Source organism: Salminus brasiliensis, chromosome 16, assembly GCF_030463535.1.
Source record: "Salminus brasiliensis chromosome 16, fSalBra1.hap2, whole genome shotgun sequence".
NCBI classification, from domain to species: domain Eukaryota; kingdom Metazoa; phylum Chordata; class Actinopteri; order Characiformes; family Bryconidae; genus Salminus; species Salminus brasiliensis.
In genome coordinates, this window is record NC_132893.1 from 29,596,548 (window position 1) to 29,617,607 (window position 21,060).

The 21,060-nt window shown below is 39.6% G+C and overlaps 1 protein-coding gene across 3 annotated transcripts; it reads right to left on the reverse strand.

Annotated features, from left to right (window-relative positions):
* Positions 1 to 1,861: 1,861 nt before the first annotated feature.
* On the reverse strand, positions 1,862 to 20,310 carry smad2 (SMAD family member 2). 3 transcript variants are annotated; one of them, XM_072659595.1, is made up of 12 exons: positions 20,150 to 20,310; positions 19,760 to 19,857; positions 16,254 to 16,724; positions 10,371 to 10,460; positions 9,592 to 9,785; positions 8,195 to 8,329; positions 7,953 to 8,015; positions 7,585 to 7,638; positions 7,179 to 7,391; positions 5,859 to 5,996; positions 4,401 to 4,545; positions 1,862 to 4,299 (listed from the first exon to the last, which is right to left on the reverse strand). In XM_072659595.1, the coding sequence occupies exons 3-12, from the start codon at positions 16,490 to 16,492 to the stop codon at positions 4,176 to 4,178; spliced, it is 1,395 nt and encodes a 464-aa protein (XP_072515696.1). In that variant the 5' UTR covers positions 16,493 to 16,724; positions 19,760 to 19,857; positions 20,150 to 20,310; the 3' UTR covers positions 1,862 to 4,175. The 3 variants fall into 3 exon arrangements, with proteins under 3 accessions (XP_072515696.1, XP_072515695.1, XP_072515697.1); XM_072659594.1 differs by having other exon boundaries at positions 7,941 to 8,015; XM_072659596.1 differs by lacking the exon at positions 10,371 to 10,460 and having other exon boundaries at positions 7,941 to 8,015.
* Between the last annotated feature and the right edge of the window lie 750 nt (positions 20,311 to 21,060).

Here is a 21,060-nt window from a genome sequence, read left to right on the forward strand (position 1 = left end):
CTGCATGGCCAAGCTGGTGGACTGGCATGGCCAAGCATGGTCAAGCTGGTCGACCGGTGTGACCAGTACAGCCTGCATGCCCAAACTAGCCGACCAGCTTGGTCAAGCTGGGCATGGTGATAGGCCAGCTTGTCTGTCAAACTTAAAAATGATCCAAACTTCCAAATGATCCAGCTTGCTAACCAGCAGCAGGTATATTTTTGTCTGAATGACCACCTTTTAACCACCCTGACCATTAAGGGCCAGCTTAGACCATAGAAAATCAGCTACCAGCAAAATCTGGTCTTGAACTGGATTTGTTTTTTCATGGATGACGTCTGTTCATATTTTTTTTTTCTGACAGACATTAACATTTAACTGAGCCTGCTCAGTAACTTTACAATATATTAATTAACAATATTATTATTATTATTATTATTATTATTATTATTATTAATTAAAATGCAGTGCAAGCTTAAAGGAAAACTGGCCTTGCAAATGATCCAGCTTGGTAACCAGCAGCAGGTATATTTTTGTCTGAATGACCACCTTTTAACCACCCTGACCATTAAGGGCCAGCTTAGACCATAGAAAATCGGCTACCAGCAAAATCTGGTCTTGAACTGGATTTGTTTTTTCATGATAGACATTAACATTTAACTGAGCCTGCTCAATAACTTTTAAAAATACATCATAATTAACAATAATAATAGTATTATTATTATTAATAATTAATTAAAATGCATTGCACTGGCATAATAATAATGCTGAATGAGAAAAGAGCAGATTGTGGCAAAACTAATTTCTATAACAGGATTGCTTGGTTCAATTATTGAATGTCATAATAATAACTGCAGAATGATAGCATGGGCAGTTGTGCACGATTTTATATTGAAGGGAAACAAATATGTAAAAATATTTATTCCAAATAATTTTGGAGCATTTCTATTGAACTTTGTGGGATTTAAATGATGCCAAAAAGTATTTTAGAAATGATGAATCTGTTCCCTTTGTATGATTGGTCATATCTTAACTGTAGTGTTTATGAAAATGTGTATCTTGGGTCATTATTACTGGGTTGTGAAGAGCTAGGCACCCAATATTTACACTCCTCCCATCACCAGTGTTAAGTATGCTGTGACAATGAAACTGATTTGATTGGGTTAATCCAAGGATTTGTTCAAATCCATACACCACCAACCTGGATTTTACACACAAGCACACAGGCTAGTCCAGGCCTTATGCTGCAGTTCAGACCAAATCAGGGGAAGCTGAGAGAAATGAAGCCCAAGACTGAGCTTTTGTCGCCCCCTTCTGGAGCAGGTAAGTCAGAACACCCACATTCTCACTGAAATCCAACACCATCAATAAAAATATCAGAGCTTTATTAAATGCTCTTCACATTTATCAACAAAGAGATCGGTCTGACCAGGGCAGAGAACAGCAGGGTGCACAACATTTTGCACACCGTGGCATGCAAAGGTTTGTCTGAGTTGCTGAGGTTCCTAAACACTTCCACTTCATTAACACCACTCCCCGTTGATGGTGGAATATCTAGGAGGGAAGAAATGTCACCAACATACCCCACTGTAATTCAGCTCTTTAAAACCACCCAAAGGTGCTTGATGTACACTTATGGCAATGGGCCTGAATGAAATACCAGAATTCAACGAGGTGTCCCAATACTTTTGTCAACAGTGTAGTTGCCTTTTTGTTCCCTCAGGTTTCCTTGTATGCAGAGTTAGGTGTTGGCTAAGATGTAATGTCATGACAGAAAGCAAACACTCATCACATTACTGTAGATCATCCATTTCAGCAGTGGATAAAGGTGGTGGTAGAGGAGATTATATCTGCCAAAAAAAGGAAAAAGTCCAACAGCATGTTCATGAGAATTAAAACTTTTTATTAGTGTATTTATGAAGTCTGCATATGCAACACGCCTGAAAAGCTTATCGTCTGATAACGTTCACGTCCTACCAATACATCTCTCTAATGGTAAAATAAGCTCACCAACTGTAAAATGCTTTGCCAAAAAAAAAAAGTAAATAAAAAGTGAAATAAAATTATATATACACATACTGTATATGCATATATGTCTGGGCCACTTAACAGTTCTATTTGGTATCCTTTCCACACCCAGTCAAAAATGGCAAGCAGAATGTTCCCAGTGTCTTTATGGCCTCCGCTTTTAGATTTCAAACAGGCCATGACCGCTTTCTTTTTTTTTTGTTTTTTGTTTTTTTAAGTCTTCTCCATACTAGTTGCACTTAAAGTACAATCGCAAGTGGATTAAGAGCAACGAAACTAAAGAGAGACGAAGGTGGGAGAAGGGGAATGGATATTTCAAACATCTTGCCACTGTCACAACAAGTAAAGAAAGGCAGACAGCTAGATCACAGTCATTAGTAAGTTGTACAACAAGCACACACTAACGTTGCACAATTCTCCTTTGTAAGAAGCAAATTGTCTTTTTTTGTTTGTTTTTTTACCCCCAATTGCAAGCAAATGGAACACTGCCATGTTTCTGCAACGTCCGAGATTAGGTAGCCGTTTTCCCTATTGAAGAACAGGAGGTTGTGGAAAAAGCATCCAGGGCAGGCAAGGTGTCATTTGTCCAGAAGCCAAAAAAAAAAAACTGAAAAGAAAAGGGAAATTAAACTGAAGTTAAAAAAAAAAAAAAAAAAAAGGGGGGGGGGGGTGCGTGTGTGTAATGTAATTATATATATAACATTACACACACATTGTAAGGGTGTTTCCATTGACTTTAACAGGGAAAAAATAAACATTTCAAATAAAAAAAACAAACAACAATAGGCAGGTAAATATTAGGGGCAAGATGTTCGGACAACAGCTCAAGTTGGAAACAGAGAAGAATATAAAGATACTGTTTGTGAAAGATTTCTAACTTTTTTGTATGATGTAGGACATTTTCATTATGAAGCCATGTTCCGTTAAAAAGAGGGCATGATCTAAAAAAATATTCAATTCTAATAAAAAGGAAGAGAGCATTAAAGATTTTAAATATATTTATATATAAAAATACATGAAAATACAAAAAGTAGCTAAAAGAAAGATAAAGGAAAAAAAATCTTGTGATTGTGAAGAATAACCTACTTTATTAACACTTAAAGCTTAAAAGGTTGGATTTTTTTTAGTTTTTTGAAAGATTTGGATTGTGTGGTCATTTTTATTTGTATTTTTTTTTTTTTTAGCTCATACTTAAAGAAACTGTTTTCTAAGAAAAAGGAAACCAGACTCCAAACGCACTCCACGGCGATCTACTGAGCATTTCACCTAGTGAACAAAACGGCAGCAGGAAGGGGCGAATACAGGCTTCTACAGAGACTGGGGAAAGACATTGGTCCATTTCTTTTTTCTAAGTTTGCTTGGTTTCCTTTTTGTTAAACATTCCTATCTGTTCATGATAGATTTCAGAGGAAGCATGCCATACAACAGCACACTCCAAATCAAAGGCAACATTCTTTAATAGTGGTTGGGGCGAAGCGATTGTGACTTATGAATAAGGTGTCTTTTGGCTTTACTTTCAAGAATTGAAGGTTGGGGGGGGGGGGGGGGGGGGTGTCTGGGAGGGAGGGGAAAAAGCAGTAAAACTTTGATCTTGTTGATTAGTCTCAGCAATGATATTAAGCTTAAGGAATACGACTTTTTGCCAGCAAAAGTAAGGTAAGCTATTTAAGCAAACAATTGGAAAACAAAATAATAATAATTACGGCAAAAAGTTATCGTGGTCACTTCATCGAGGGGAGGGAATGCTTTGAAACATTTGTGCCAAGTCAACAACTGCCTTCTGGTACTTCCCTATTACAGACACCTTCCCTGGTCTTCATTTATTTAAAAAAAAAAAAAAAAAAAAAAAAAAAAAAAATCAATATACATTTCAAATTCTACCACTAATACATTTAATATTGAGGATTTAGGAGGAAAAAATAAAGATAGAATTAAAGGTGCATGAAGCTGATGTGACAGCAAGTGCCATGTTCAGTTCCGAACAGTGAGAACATCAGAGAGAGCGAGGGGGGGGCGAGAGAGGAAGAGGAAGATGAGAGAGAGAGAGGGGAAGATGGAGAGAGAAAGACAGAGGGGGATTATAGCAAGTCTGTTGTTCTTCTAGTTGTCATTTGTTGTGATTGTAAAATTTGTCATCTTCGGGGAAGGGAGGGCCGTCGTTATGGTGATTAGGACATACTGGAGCAGCGGACAGTGGGAGAGCCCATTTGGGTCAGAACCTTGTCCAGCCACTGTAGCGGGCCATTCAAGTGCAGCTCAATCCAGCACGGAGTGCTCGTCACAGTCTGCCGTCTGACACAGACAATTAGACTTGGTCAAATCAGATCACTTCAAAACAAACCATCAAATCATTTACTATAATAATTACCAGCAGTAGTAGATCATTCCCCTACCTGTACTCAGCTCCCCAGCCTTTGACAAAGCTCATGCGAATGGTACACATTCTGGTCAGTTGATAGACGGCCTCGAAGCCCTGGTTCACCGATTGAGCCAAGAGGGCGGCGAACTCCTGGTTGTTGAAGATCTTCAGGTTGCAGCCTAGGAAGAAGCAGCATAGAGATAAGCCCGATGAAATATTAGAAGCTGAGCAGATCAAGGAAAGGTGTGTTACAATTCTAAAAGTTAGTGGCTGTGTACAATCTACAATCAGACTTGATGCAACCATGCATCTGGCCTCAGTCTCTCTGAGAGGTGTGTTAACAAGCTTCTACATAGTTCTTTAAACTACTGGTTGACAGACCAGGGTCATGGATTGAATATGGTTCCCTCAAAGTGACGCCATTAGAATGCTTTACAATCCCACCCTTTTACAAACGCCTACAAATAGAATACTTTAGGTTGCTCTATAAATGTTATAAATAAAACACTGAAGAAAGTGTTAATTCAATTAATTGACAATGAAATGTGGAGATTGTGATGTTCATATTTCATAATTTGAACCATTATCCATTATATAATCCATTATTTTAATTTAAACTACCTTGAATGGTTGTTTAATACTGCGATACCACAACATTTCTTTTACAAGGTTATCATTAGGGATGCACCAAATATTCAGCAACCGAAATAATTTGTCCAGAAAAACACTTTCGGTGTCCAACTGAATAAGTGAAAACATCAATGTACAATGAACAATGTATACCAAACAATGGTGTTTTCACGACGTGCTTAACTTGCAACCAGGGTGGAGCAAGGCGCTCTTCGTAAACACAGCAAACATGTGCAAACAAGGCTGTGTGGAAGCATTTTAAAGTGTCAGAAAACGACCATCACTTGAAATCAGCAGAAAAGTTTTAAAATTGTGTTTTGTAATTGTTTTTTTTTTTTTATTTGAAAAGTACAAAATATATATATTTAAGCTATTTAATTAATGCAACGGTGAAAAAAGTTGCAAAAATAAAAAACCTGAGGAAACTCAGCCGTGGGTTTCACTTTGTTCAGTTCCGGCCATCAAATTTTCATTTCTGTGTATCCTTAGCCATCACACTATTTTTAAAACGCAAAACTAAAAAAATAAACCAACAATCACTTATAACTTTACAAAATCTGCAATGCCAGAGTTGTCAGGTCAGGTAAATAGTCACAAGTTGAACTGGCAAAACACAGAATCTGAGAGCGCTGCTATTGCACAGTTAGTGCACTTACTACTGTTGGACACAGTCACAATTAGTGCAAAGTCAAAAGATCACAGCCGGCTACTTGACATGCTAGACAAACTGTTAAGTCTCACACTGAAAACATGCTAATACCATGATTTTACTGTAGTCTTTTATTTTTACACATCTTGATTGGGATTTAACTAATGTTTATTACATAACTATCTGTAAATAAAACAAAAACGCAGTGCTCACCTGGGGGGATTTTGCAGACGGTCGCTGGGTGCCAGCCATACCTCTGGTTACAGTTGGGGCTTTGAACAAAGATGGCACTGTCACTCAGACACTCCGCAAACACTTCTCCGCCGATATAATACAGCCTGACTCCCCGGCCTGCGCACAAAAAAATCATCAGCAGGACCACAAACACTGTCAGAACATGAACCTATTTGTTGATGTTGGTTTTGTAAAACTGGAAGTACTATACAATCTGCTTGTTGCAACATTGTGAAAATGATTTTTATTTTCAACATGACATTCAGATTTTTAAATATCACATATTTCTCTGACTAAAGCTGGTAAGTTTTTGGTGAGAAATTACAAAAAATTGTAGCGATGAAGCTTCATTGCGATGTAGACTATGAACATAACATCAAAATACAGCAGAATAAACTCATTTAAATCATTAAATTATTACTCAACGCATTTTTAGGGTTTTCCACACCAGCATATTTTTTTCCTTGGACCAAAGCGCATGCTGAGGTGTGGAAGCTGTTTTCGAACCTGGGGGTGAACAGAGAACCATTCTCTGGTCCTCCTGAAATCAGTGGTCTGGGGTTCACTTTAAGTGGACGTTGATGCAGTCTGCTGCACGTGTGGAGGCTATCTGCTCTCTCTTGCCACCACGTGATTGGTTCATTGGTATTGATGATTTCATGAGACTGCCTTACTTTTCCTGCATGGCTAAAAACCTTCTCCTACAAGAACATCTTCTTGGCAGGTAGCAGGTTGCTTGAGCATTTGTATCCAAGAAAAATAAAAAGTAATAAATGGATGAACCAAAGTCCTACCACTTGATGATCATGTAAAAGTGAGGTCTGAAATCACACAATAGATCCACAGTTTGAATTGAATAGTTCTGTGTGAAAGCAAACCAGCGGTAATGTGCCCTCCCACAACCAAGCCCAGAGTCTGTCCCTAGTCTGTTTGATGGAAACAAGCAGATGGGCAGCAAATTTTAATGCATTTTAATTTCAGCATTTGTGCCGGAATTGATGTAAATATAGCACAATAGGTCATGGAAAAAGAAAATCGTGCTGAATTTTGTTTTTATAAGCATCAAAAAAGTTACATCATGATGTTGCATGACCGCATGATATAATCGGACCTGGAACATCGTGCAACGTGAATATTGCGCATGGCAATATTGTGATGGCGACACTGAAAAGATCAATTGTGCAGGCCTAAAACAAAAAAAAAGTGTCTAATTTTTATTGCTTATCTGACATTTAACCTTCAGCTTTAAAATGAGCATCTAATAATATCCAAATCTGTTCAACAGGTCCCAGTGTGTACCTATGTGTCTCCGGGTCATCTCCACGGTGGCGTTGCGGTTGACGTTGGACAGCAGGCCCAAGCAGAAGCGCTCCGAATTGGAGGGGTCCGTGAAACCGTCCACAGTGAGGGAGGGTTGTGAGGCATGGAAGGTCTCTCCCACCCGCTGATTCAGTTCATAATAAGCTATGGAGCACCAGAAGGCAGGCTCCGAATAGGTCACCGGCTGCAGGTCTAGAGCACAGATAAGCGATGCATTTTGTGTCAGATTTATTAAAAAATAAATGCTCAACATCGAAACTAATGTGCGTTTTTTGTTTTTGCAATAAAGAATGCCAAATTTGAGCACAGCACCGAGAGAAGGAGGGGTTGGTAAAGCAGCGTGGGTTCAGGGAAGCTGGGAGATGATGTAACAGGTTGCCCTTACCCATGCCATGATTGACGGGCGAGAGCGTGCTCGGCGACAGTTCTGCAGGAGAGCCTGGCCGAGAAAACAGAAAATGTATTTTTAACACCGCAACACATTCCAAGACAAACTGCACGTCTACACACCAAAGAACCGCAGGGATAAAAATAAGCACAGTCGTCTTTTCTACTTTCAATCTTAATTGACTTTAATGGACAATTGTTTATTTTTAAACGTTGAAGTATAAATTATTAAATATCTGAGCCTTGCAGAAGGCTGGGGAGGACTACTGCAGTAAGAGCATGGAGTGCTTTACTGGCTAGAACACATACACACACTGCCATTCCCATGCAGTGTTGGCCACCGTGGGAATGTACCTGTGTCCATACTTTGATTCAACTGCTGGTCACTCGTCTCTCCATCCTCACTGATGTAGCCAGGCGGAGGAGTCTCTGTGGATGGAGAGGATACACATGCTTAAGATTTGTGCGCACCCACACACACTTATATGAAGGACAAGAAGTCATGCTGCAATTCGATGATCATTTCTAGAGGATTATAAGAGAGATATATGTAAACACAAGGACAGTGAAAACAAATGTTTTCATGCATGCTGGGTTTCTGTATTCACCTGGTATATAGTTGTTTGGGGGTTCAATCCCAGCGGGGAAGTTGGTGTTTTCAGGTATGTTATGGGTGTAATCATCCAGAGGAGGCAGTTCAGTCAGAATCTCTGTGTGTCTTGGCACTAGGACAGGAGGAAGGACTACAAGAGCAACCATTCAAAACCAAATGTTAGTAAAGAGTCAGAAAAAACTACTAACTTTTTTTCATTTAAAACTAACTTACAAAAATAAATTCATATTACCCTCTTGTTAAAAGAAAATTATGAATTTATGCTTCAATAATTCAATAGATTAATAGTTAAGATGCAAGCACGTTCACACAGCTGGTAAAAGTGGCCCAAATCCAATCTTTTTTGTAATATGTGACGCAGATGTGTTATCCTTGTTGCAGTGTGAAAGGTAAAACACAATCGATCCTAATTTGGGCCACTTTCACATATGGGTTTTGAAATGGGATACATATCTGCAATGCAACTTTTGCATCAATCCAGCTCGACATTCACTATGAAGGGAAAATGGACGACAGCAGTGAGATAACAGAACTCAAATAGGTGTCTGATGTCTCAATTGAAACTAAATTAGAAGGCAGATATCGCAACCACTCCATGACTGAAGCAATTTCTAAAGAAATGTCCAAACATGGCCACAGGAGGGCGCTGCCACAGTGTCAAAGGAAAATTAAAAGCTTTAAAACAAAAGTTTGAGAGTAAACCGTTCAGACAAATGTTGGATCTGGGTCACACGAAAACGATAGCTTGAACAGCCTTAAAATAAATAAATAAATAAATAATTTGGGCCACTTTCTGTTATGCGAATGTCATTCAGAGTGGATTGGTACAAAATGCCACTTTCTAAAAAGAGTCTGACTGATCACAGTGGTGGCGATGGGAAGCAGGCACCCAAATGTTTAACGTCTCGAAAAGCTCACATGAATGGCTACAAATCACAAAACTACTTCACCAAACAGAACTTCTTCCAGATTTACAATTTCTATTTTTCCTTTTTCTACACTACATATAAAACCATAGAACATGCTTGTAGTTAATCTTTTTGAACAGTACATAAAATGATTATAACTGTCTTATAAATACTATGGCCCATGTTCACACTACCACCAATGAAAAGGCTTGAGGCTGCCAACATCACAAAAATGAGATAAAGGGTGCTATTCCCAAGCTAGAAATACGTATATAAAAACAAACAAAAAAAGTACATGTGCCAGTTTACCCCTCAGTCTTTAATACGTTAAATTAAAGCAAACTTTTATCCCCAGACTTTTGATGGCCAGTGCAAATCTTTTGATATTCAGGAACCTGACTAGAGTAACACTTTGCTTTGAACTCTGAATCCTAATAGCTGCTTTAAGGACCAAGTTAATATATTAAAGCATATTTGTCTGCACCTGGTGTCTCCACCCGCTGGTAGTGGTAGGGGTTGACGCACACCTCGTCCTTCTTGAGGTTGAAGGCATACTCGCAGGTGTCGATGGCGCGCAGCTCGTGGTGGCTGTGCAAGTCCGGCCATCGCCACAGACGACAGTAGATGACATGAGGCAGCCCCTTACGGTGAGACACCTGCAGACGGCCATCCAGGGATCTAACCCGAGCACACACAGGAGAGGACAGGGAGAGAGAGAGAAAGAGAAAGAAAAACACAGCGAGAAAGAGAAAGCAAGAGAGAGAAAGAGAGAGAGAAAAATAGAGAGAGATATAGAGAACGTAGGAGGAGAGGGAACGTGCCAAATGGTCAGAGGAAGGAGAACATGGATGGAGAGAGGGAAGAAAGCTGGTTTAGACTTAAAATCGATCTGGCATGAAGTAACACACCAAAACAGACGCCATATTTATTTTTAACTTTAATGGTAACATTACGATTAAAAGATAACTATTCTTTTTTCAAGCTTGTCCCTCAAGAGGATGTGATTGTATGAAACATGAGAAAACATGTGCTGAGCATTAAACTGAACAAATATTAATTCTTCTAATTCTAATGTAGCATTTCCAAAAATATTAATTCTTCATTTAGATTAAAATAATTTAGAATGGCCTGAAAAGTTAAAGTGAAACACACAGCCCCTGGAGAAGGAGAACAGGAAGGCCTCTGCGCTCTCTCTCCGAGCCCGCGTGGACAGGATCCCACGGCACGGGTGAGTGCAGCACAATGACAGGAGAGGATAGTCACCTGGTTTGGTCATGGTAGCTGTATAGGCCTGAGGTATCCCACTGTTCTATCGTATTTGGTGTACTCAGTCCCCAAATTTCAGAGCAATTGCTGTGCACAGAAAAGTAAAAAGAAAAAACAAACAAAACAAAAACAAAACAAACAAAAACACAAACAAACAAAAAATGATAAACATGGGGCATGATTCATTCAAAAATACCAAGATGATGTACCACGGTGGGATATAAAGAGTGTTATTTCTTTTATTGGAGATGTTCTGCGCTCTGTGTCTGGAGGTAGCAATGCAGTCCACCTCAAATAAAAGAAGCCACGCAAATGGACAAACCACATACAACAGTGAGATGAGGAAAAAAACAGGACAAACTGACGAATGTACTTTTATAATTGCAGTGTATTATAGTACAGCCGTTGTGTTATAATGGCAATAAAGTAAGTTGAGGAAACGTTAATAGACTGGTGAATAAATCTTCATGGTGGGGTGAATTAGACAGTTTTCAACATTTAAACATGCAACACAGGACATAAATGAGTTGAAAACAATATGATCTATTTATAGGAAATACCACATTTCATTCAAATATTATCAGTCAGTTAGACACACACATAAAGCCCTGAACAACTTTTGAACCAATGTGAAATGGAAAATTTAAAAATGGGAGATTAGAAGAATTAGAATTTTAACTTAAACCAATTTTCCAAATGATTATGTATCTGATACTGCTTTTCTGAGAATGCAAGAAACTGCATGCGGTAGGCAGCAACAGCGCATGTGTTTCTGCAAGTTTCATTTCCATAGACTATGCAGTACAAGGGAAAAGTCACACTGGGGCCTTTAAGGACAATTAGTTAGAACTTATTTTCTAGGAGAATTAAACATTTGATAGCCTACAAGTTAATAAAGGGTAGCATAGCTAAGTAGCTTGCTAGTGGTTATGCAAAGCCATAATTGAAAAATTGTAAAACCAGCTAATTAACTCTTTCTGGTGTTTTTACTGATCATGTAGTAGTGTTTTACGATCACCGGCAAGAGTCAAAACAATTCAAACATTACCCTTCAGTATTGTCTAATAGTTGTTGCACATTACTACTTCTGCTATTAACGTAAGACCCATGTTGTGCCTCAATGGACGCATTTCCGTTTTTCTTTCATTATTATTTCTTAAATGTAATACCTCTTATATTGGGAGTACAATTACAACCAGTGGTGCTTTTTACCCTGGAAACCTGTCTGGAAGGAATTAATCAAAGGGGATATGTTAACCTGTCATGGCTCATTTATACTCGCTGTTAAATACGGATACGGACGAAGCCTCCGGTCTGTATTCTGCGTTCATTTGGTCCTTATTTGAGCATATTCTCTGAAAGCATTTTTTTTTATAAACAGTTTACAGACATTTACACCTTTCTTTTGTCTTTTTTGCAGTAAGTACATTATCACAACCTCCTCCATGTTTGTTGGACGTATTGCTTAACATTCATGCCAACGTAAAGGACGCACTGTATTTGAGAAGTGATTGTTACATCGTTTGAAATGGCATGTTCATTTCCGTATGTAAAGGGAGTATAAATGAGCCTTTAGGAAGGTTTCATTAACATCTAGGTTATTTTTTTGTGCCTAGCAACCAGTAATTCTAGTAAAATCCTAAGCAAAGAATGTATCATTAAGGCTGTAGTAGCAGGTAATAGCCAAATTCACGGTTAACAACATGCAAAAACTTTTTTTATTCACAGCACTCAAAAAAATGTCAGATGTACGAGAGATGTCCGTTTGTGTGCTTACAACGTTTACTGTGTTTTACAGCAGTGCTAGAGTTTGCATGGTGATGGTAAAATGGGGCAAATGGCAAAAACAAAAATAAAGGCCAGTAAAGAAGTGAAACTATCCACGTTTACATTAAGTGAAACAAGTAGTGTTAGGGGAAGGGGGCTTAGTTTCAACATAAGAGCAGTTGCAAAGTTTCTCAACCTAAACCTAGTTTCTCCTCACATATATACGGCGTTGCTCAGCAGAATACAAAACCCTCAAATGCACAAGTTCTAAACCTAAAGACCAGCTGCCAAAGCATGAATCGGATCTGAATACATGTTAAATCAACCGTGCTCATTCTATTATTCTCAATTTTTAAACGATGACCATCCTGATAATAGCCATTAATTTCACACTACAGTGACTTAAAAAGATAGCCATCTTTTCTACTCCGGACACAAACTAACCCACATCTGGAAGGAAGACAAATGCACATAATGCATAAACATATGCAGTAATGCATCCTTTTCACTCCTAATAAACAGAATTTTTCGTTCTACAGCAAAATGGTCAATTTAAATGCTCTACCAAGTCTAATTCTAAGCAAAACAGCAACAGTACTACATACTTAAAAGTTGAATTCAGCACTTAAGCCTGCTTCAACAGCACCGGTGTCAGTGAGCATCTGATTTGCAGACTGGTGACACACTTTCTGGGGGTATTAACCCCAGTTCCCTGGAGTGCAAGAGACCCCAAGCCCTCTCCACCACTGAGAGCCCATCTGCTAGCAGTCCATTGTCTCAAGAGACCAAAGCCACTCCAAAACCCATCTCTACATGCTTATCACAGTCTGGACAAAACCTAAAGAAGTTGTCTTCTAAATCCATACCTTCTCTCGGGATAGGATAACTTATCTACACAAGACTGTATATTATCTCAAGTAAAAAACTTCTCCAAGAAACTAACTGTGCCAAGTCTTAAAACTGATCCCAAATGAGATTAAAATAGAGGGGCGTCCCACTGCATCAGAGAGAAACATATGTCCTTAGCCTATAATCTTGGGCTATGATGGCTGAAAACGAGCAATGTTGCTGATAGGTCTCCTTCTCAGTTATTGTCCTCTGAACGTATGCCAAGTTGTCATTTTCATAATCCTGTAACAGTTAGGTGCAGGCCTAGCATTTCAGTGAGGGTCTCCAGTGTTCACTGCCCTTTGTTCCTTGTTAAATAAATAAGTGTTTGGGGGCTGAAAGATAGATGTTGAATGCTAATATGCAAAGCTACAACAACTACATCTAAAAATATTCCTAAAAGCAACCAGCCTACAATTATCTTGACCTAAAAATAATGAATCATTTAAGTTTCCATACTTAAAAGGCTTCAGTCAGATAGAAGGTTACACGACAAAATCAGTTTCCTTAAACCTGTCTCTGTATTCTGCTTTTTGTCATTGCTCAGACCTCCCCCACCCAACGGACTGATGCGATATCCTGTCTGCTTAGAAGATAATGTCATCTGCTCTATGTAAATACTGACCTGAAGGCCATTATGCCCTCCTTCATCAGTAATTGATGGAATTATACGTGCATGTACAGTCTCCTTTCTCAGCGGATTTATCGAAGTGGATGAAAACGGGGCCTTAATACCACCACACAGAGGCAGCCAGACAACAGAGTGATAATGTTACAATCAATAAGCTTTAGAAATGCAACCCCATCGCTCTCGCTCGAACAGCTCGGAGAAGAAAAGCGAGCTCTGCATCCCAGCACTCGCTGAAGGCATGTCTGCAGATATACTATCAGTGCTTCTTCTCAAAAGACCTGGGCAGATAGCAAGGGCTGCCAGGAGCTTCAACCGGAAGTCACATTAGCACAGATAAGGGCTTGTTTTCCCTTGAAAAAAGGCAAACAAAAACAATGAATAAGCGCACAAGACTGGGATTCAACTCCAGCATTTAGCAACATACGTGCGAGCAAAGCCACACCAACGGCCCACAGCGTCAAACAACAAGTAGACACCGCAGGGGAATTCGATTCTCAAAAATCGAGACAGCCTAAATTTTCCAATTATATCAACTTAAACATCCCTGAAGACAAAATAAGCATCTTCCAGTATCTTAATTCCAATAATTGAGCTGATCAGGCTGGAGTGCTCATTTTAAAACCCTAAAAAGTAAAGCACCCTGGTTAACTATGTGCCAACAACAACAGTGGGTGTATTGATTATGGAATACCCAATAGGAATTCCAGAAAGGGGGAGTTATTTTCATTTGTGTCTTGTTGGAGCAGTTAATTCTGTTTCTTACTGACTAATGAAATTTTACTAAAACTAACTTGATTAAAACTGTAACTTCCATTTATTTGTTCTTAACCAACAATAGATCATAATTAAACTATAATTTTAACAGTAAAAAAAAACAAAAACTATTTAATACAAGACAAATGCTTATTTTCAGATCTCGATTGACTAGGACTCTATGTACATGTAAAACTGATGGGGTTGGCAAAAAGCTAAAAATGCAGTCAGTTTTAGGAGGCATTTGAGATAGTTATTACAAAACATGAGAATCAGCATAGACAATGATGTCTTCAGCCATTCCCACCAATCTCCAAGGTTAGTGGACTGATTAGAGCAGAAAAAAAACTCCGATAGCAAACTTTCCCACCCTGTGAACTCTCTCTGGAAAGACTCTCAAGGGAAGAAAGAGGTTCACAGAGTTTAAAGCACCCAAAGCAGCAGACGTGGGACATCTATGCTGTTTAGGCTGACTAAAGGCTTCCTTAAAAAAAATAAATAAATAAAAAAAGGTGGCGATACTTGTTAACCCGAGATCGTATGCCTTTAAGATTAACCTGTCTTAAAGCTTCATAATTTGCACGACTGATAAGAATATCTTCCTTTTTTTTAAGGGCCCATATTCCACATGTTATTGTAGTTTACTTTTTCTCCTGATGCCCACTTAATTTGTTCCCAACCTCTCTTTAACCCTTAAACTTAAAACAGACAGTTTTAGTATTGTGCCTTTAAGATTGATATAAATGTAGATAACATCTGTTCTGACTGACCACCCTGTGTTGTGCGTCATTCAAAAAGCAGTTTGGGCTGAAACGCTCAGTATAACTGAATGTAAATGGGTGAGGCTAAACTGCTGCAAAATGGACATGGATACAAAGTTAAATTTTCATTATCACGACATTGCAAAAACAAAAAAACAATCAAAATTTGCATGGTTTCCATATAGGGTGGAGACAGAATGGTACATTTTAAAACCAACACTGCTTATATACATCATTTAACTCTTATTTGTAAATAAAGTATCTGGAATATGGGTCCTTTAAAGCTGATTACATTTTTATAAGCTGAGGATAAAGTGTTTCTTAATGAAGAACTTTTCACAGACAAAATCCATGCTGACTTACTGTTTTAACTAGGAAACAAAGGAATATAAATGACCATAGGTTGCAAGGGGCACAAATTTCTAATTTCTGAATTATGCATGATGTGTGAATGTTAGTAAAGCCAAAAAGGAGCAATATGCCAAAAAGTGAAGATGCCCCCCCCCCCCCTTTTTTTTTTTTTGATGATAAAGCGCTGTTTTATTTCCACAAGGTTTCTATTTGTTGAGTCTAAAAGCTCTAAGACTACACAGCCTTCCCACATTCTAGATAGGTTAATATCAATCAATGCAAACGCAGGAAGGCTGTTAGCGTTCAACACAGTGACTAGGCATTTGAGTGCAGATGAGGTGAAATGAGAAAGATACAAGAATAAACAGGCAAAGTCAAACTGACAGACTCGAACTGAACACAGCGTGGATGGGTGGCACAGACAATTCAAAGAAATAAAATAAAGCAATGCTAATGAGGTAGGTGCACCCTCACCATTCAATTAAGCAGTAAGGCAGGAACATGCCAGTTTGCTACAAATCGGGTTGAATACATGTCCAATTCAAAAGCCGAAACGGTCCTTTCAAAGCACACTGGTAGAATGATTTTGAGCTATGAGTAAACATAAACTGCATGATAGCAGGGGGGTAAGAAAGCAAGGCTTGAAAAGGTGTGTGAAGGCATGAAAAGGTGCGTTTTTGCATGTGTGCGTTTATGTGAAGATGGCGTTTATTGTCGGCACTGGCATACCTGGGGATGGTCACACACTTGGTGTTGCAGTGCTGTGTGGTGATGGCCTTCTCCAGCTCGTCCAGCTGGCCCGTCTTCTTGAGCTTCTTCACCAAGCTCTTCACGGCCTTCTCGCACCATTTCTCCTCTTGGCCGTTCTGCTCTCCGCCCCCGCCCGCTCCGCCCGAGCCGCTGGCTGACTTTTTCCAGCCCAGCAGGCGCTTCACCACCGGAGGGGTGAACGGCAGGATGGACGACATCGCCGGGGTTTCGGGCGAGCAGTCAGTCAGCCCCCTCCTGGGCAGGTAGGTTGCAAGACGCAGAGGGAGGCTTGGAAAACAGGGCGAAAAACCCGCTTTCCTAACCGGGCTTTAGGAAGAGGGCCACTGGGCTAGGGTTCTGAGGGAGCGTTAGTTGGAGGGGGAGGGGTAGAGGGGGCGGGAAGAGGCGCTTAGGAGATGGAACAGGGAAGGGAGGGGGGCGAGGGGTTACCTGAGTGAAGAAAAACAGAAATCAAAAAGTCTGATGACAGACCGTGCAAAACACAGGCTCAAAAGGGATTAGAGAAGAACCTCCAGACTGTTCCCACACCCCGCGGTACACCCCTCCGAGAGAGATGCCATGGAGAAAGCTAGTACAGCTTCATGCATTGTGAATAGCATTCAGGCAAATAAAGAGGGTTAGTAGTGTAATCCAAGGCAACTTTCACATACTATTACATCCTGGTAAACAAAATGAACTAGGATATCGATATTCCTCAGACAAGAGCAAATGACAAGGTTTTGCTTTAAGCAGGGCTTCTGTAGAAGAGCCATATACAGCCTTATGACAAACAGGCCTTATTCACCAACCGTTTTTAAGAAGAAATTTGCCCTTGAAGATTTCATAAAGCTTCTGACATTCACCAATGCTTTCTTATTTTGGTTTGGTCAATTTACGAGGACAATGGAATCCATCATTATAAGAGAACAGCTGCCAACAATCCTGCGGCTTGAACTCATCATAAATCTGACGTATACTTGTTGTTAGGCCTTTTCTCACTTTCAAATTTAAGAAAAGTCTTAGGAAGCTATTGGTGAATGAGGCCCAGTGTATTTAAATAAAAACGTTGGCTAAAAGTTCAGCCTTAGAAACTAATGAAACTGCACAGCAGCAAAGAATGAGAGGCACAGTTTCTCGGGGGCACAAACCTGACCACAGAGCAGATTACTGATAATGCAAGCCAAAAGCTCAATATTTGATTCAAGCGAAGGGGAACACATGCATGCAAGCCTTTTCATTTCACTGCGTTCCCGGTTTCATTTAGAAATTGGTTCCACTCAAGGAGGAGAGGAGCGCCATGGCATTAGTAGAGACTTTCTTCACTCTCTTGTTGCAAGGCTGCTGTGACACTGACGTCCTCCGAGCTCACAGCCCGGTAAAGGGCGATTGTGAACATGAGGAAGTGGAAGTAAACATTAGGAATCCAGGGCTATTGCGTTAGCTTTACAAAATGGCCAATTCCCAAAGAGGGCCTTGCTGCCATAAGCTTATTTATCATAGAGGAAACGAGCCACAATGAAGAAAGAATGCCTTCCAAATGACCAGCAAAAACATTGCTGGAGACAAAATAAATGGAAAAATTAGTGGATATAAGCAAAAATAACAAAGCACTAGCATTCAAACTCGCCGGTTCCCTAACAAAGCCACGTTCAAAACTGAGGAGTCTAATTGAGGAGAAGGTTTCAAGTGGGAACCGGAGGCCATTTTTTAAGAAGCTTGATATTAAGGCTGGGAAATACAATATTTTAGCATTGTGACAATTGTGGGATTGCACAATAGAGGGGAGAAATATTAATAATAGTGTCATAGTGATAAATTTTACATTTTATAAATGTTATCGTGATACACAGCCTGCTTTTTCTGGCCATTTTGGCCCACCCCGTCACAATATACTTTTCTGATTATTAGAAATTTTCTCAGTACTTAAAGAGCAGTGAGACAATAGCATATATAATTAATCCTTATACTAGCTGTCACGACTAGCTCATGTACAGTGGTTGATATTTTTAAAGAATTACTGTACTCTCAGTTTTTTAAGATGGGGCATACCTCCTTCTTTACTTTCCACATTTAACATACATCATTGTCATATCGCCCACACCTTCTACCTGAATGGACCTGATTTACTTCATGAGAGAAAATCAGGAGAGCCAGAGCCATATTGCAGTATTAAAAACCTTTCAAGACTAAAGTCCATGGAGCTGATGAGTTTTTGGGAGAGCCTATCGGCTAATTAATCTCTTTCTGCAGCTGATGTGGTGAGTAGAGTGTGTAGGAAGTCTGGTTAAATGACTAACTTTTCAATTACAACAGTTTATCTCTCTTACTGTACGGTTTTTGTAGATACCTACACCACAACTGTGCCGAATTGAGGCATGTTGGAGACTGGACTAATACAGTTATATGAGTGACAGCACAATTAGAGAGCAGTTAGGTGCTTACAGCGAGACACGGCAGGCAAAACCACAGTTATAACCTCCACTGGACAATAGAGGTTCTGGTCTGACATATCTTCTTGCAGACTACGGTCAGAAAAGGTCCAAAATACATATTTATATTAATATTATATTAATATTGTTTATATTATTGTTTCTTTGCGTCTGAAGATATCTCAAATTCACAAAACATTAGTATTAGTACTGAGACCATGTCTGCATCTTCTCGTGACAGGTATCATTGTAGCTCTGTCTTTTGCACAACGTTATTAAATATGATTATTCCCGTTATATTAACCAATAGTTTAAACAAAAATATTAGAAATTACGTATCTTTAAAGGCAGTTTTCTCAAACTACCCCCTTCACACTGAGCCAGAAATCGCCTCTTCAGTAGCACTTACATACATCAAAGTCTCCTGCTTAATTAATGTGTGTAATCTGAAGGTTTTCGAGAGTTGATTAGTCAAATCAATATATAATAATAATAATATAATAATAATAATAATAATAATAATTTTATGCCTACATTTTTTGGGGTTCTTTGACAGTACTCTCATTTATGGAGCGATACAAAAAGATGCAAAATTCCCTTTATATATATATATAAAAAAAAATAAAAAAAAACATTGATTATAATGTCAACTAAATAAAAAAAGAATGGTATTGAACCTGACTTCATCCACTCTTCAGATTTCTGTTCTTCAAGTATATGCAGAGATCACACATTTAATTAGACACTTTTTCACGTGGTTAAACAAACTTTCAGAAAACTTGTAATACGAAGTTTTGCAGTGATCAGTAGCAGTTAAACAGAGATAACTTCACCCTTTTCAGCTGTAATATCTTACCTTAAAGCACAGAAACGATCAAATAAACATCCTACTCTAAACAGAACCGATAAACCGGTCCACACGTTGCCGGCAAGAAAAAAAGGTACCCATCCACTGAGAAAATAGGCCAGGGCCTAGCAGAAGCTAGCTCTTTGCAATAAGGAGTTATACACACATGTTTAAAATATATATAAAAGATTCCTATGTCCAACACTTACCTCTAGCAGATGGACTGGTGAAAAAGGAGGTGTTTTATGGCTGCATGAAAGCCCCGTCCGACCGAGCGAGTCCCGGAGCGAGAGGCTGATGCTAGCGGCTACAAACGAGAACAAACCCGGACGGTGAATGCAGCTGGAACCGGCCACGATTAAAAACACAACAACGTTTAAGGGTCTGATAGCTGTAATTAAAGATAACTAATGGAGCTGCGGTGGTTTGAGCAAGGAGGAGGTGTGTGCGTGTGTTTTCGTGGCGATGCCGGAGCTCAGAAAACCGCTAAGTTAAGCTCGGAGGCTTCGCCACTTTGTTTGACAGAAAAATAAACAGGTTAGAGACGTGTTCGCGGAGCAGCTCATATTTTCGGCTATTTTTAAAGGGGGAAAACTCACCTTCACAATGAGCCGCCGGCTTTATGCACACGCCAAAAATGTGTTTATACCCTCCTCAGCAAAACCTGGTGGTTATCTCGCTTCTCGAGAGTCGGAAAATCGATTTTAAACTGTATTTTCTTTCCCTCTGTAGCCAAATTACAGCAGCAGACGACGGTGGCCTCTCTCATAAGGACAACCGAACATTAACGCAAGCAACGCGATACGGTCCCGCCCTTAGTCCCGCCCTCGTCTCGCTATTGGCGAAAAGAGCAGCCTACGCGCCTCTGCTTCGAACGCATTGGTTCGCGTTTGACGTCAATCGTTGCGAATATTAATTAGGCAAAAGGACCCGCAATTCCTATTGGTTGTTCAGGCTCGTCTGTCGCTCGTTGACGTTTGGATTCCAGGCCGCAGGCTGTGGTTTGTCGACGCGGCCGTCCGTCTGTTCCCTTCATAACAGAGATGAACGGAGACCAAAATCGCAAACTGGGTTACAGCTCCATCAAAACAACCAGCGTATTCCTCCGCCATTCAACAAAGGAGAAATAAATAGGACTTAGTTTTCCTCAATCAGGCGACTTGATTTGAATTGGCCTCTATGCTGCTCCCAATCTACTACATGTGACCGCTTATGATAATCAATATCTCCAAATGATTAATGATTAATGCTATTCGTATCAATGTACACTGCTGGTTTATTAGAAATGATATAGTGCACGCTGCTGTTAGGCTACACAGAGGACTGTAATGAGTCCCAGTGATGCCCGGACCTGTACAGGAATGTGATCCAATGCAGGTCACGTGGTAAATCAACACATATTAAAAATGTGGTAAAATGTACAAAAAAGTGGTGATACAGATGGGATTTTAGTTATGGATTTAAAAAAAAAAAAGGTGAAATAGTGAGTGAAATGGATTGAACTGTAAAG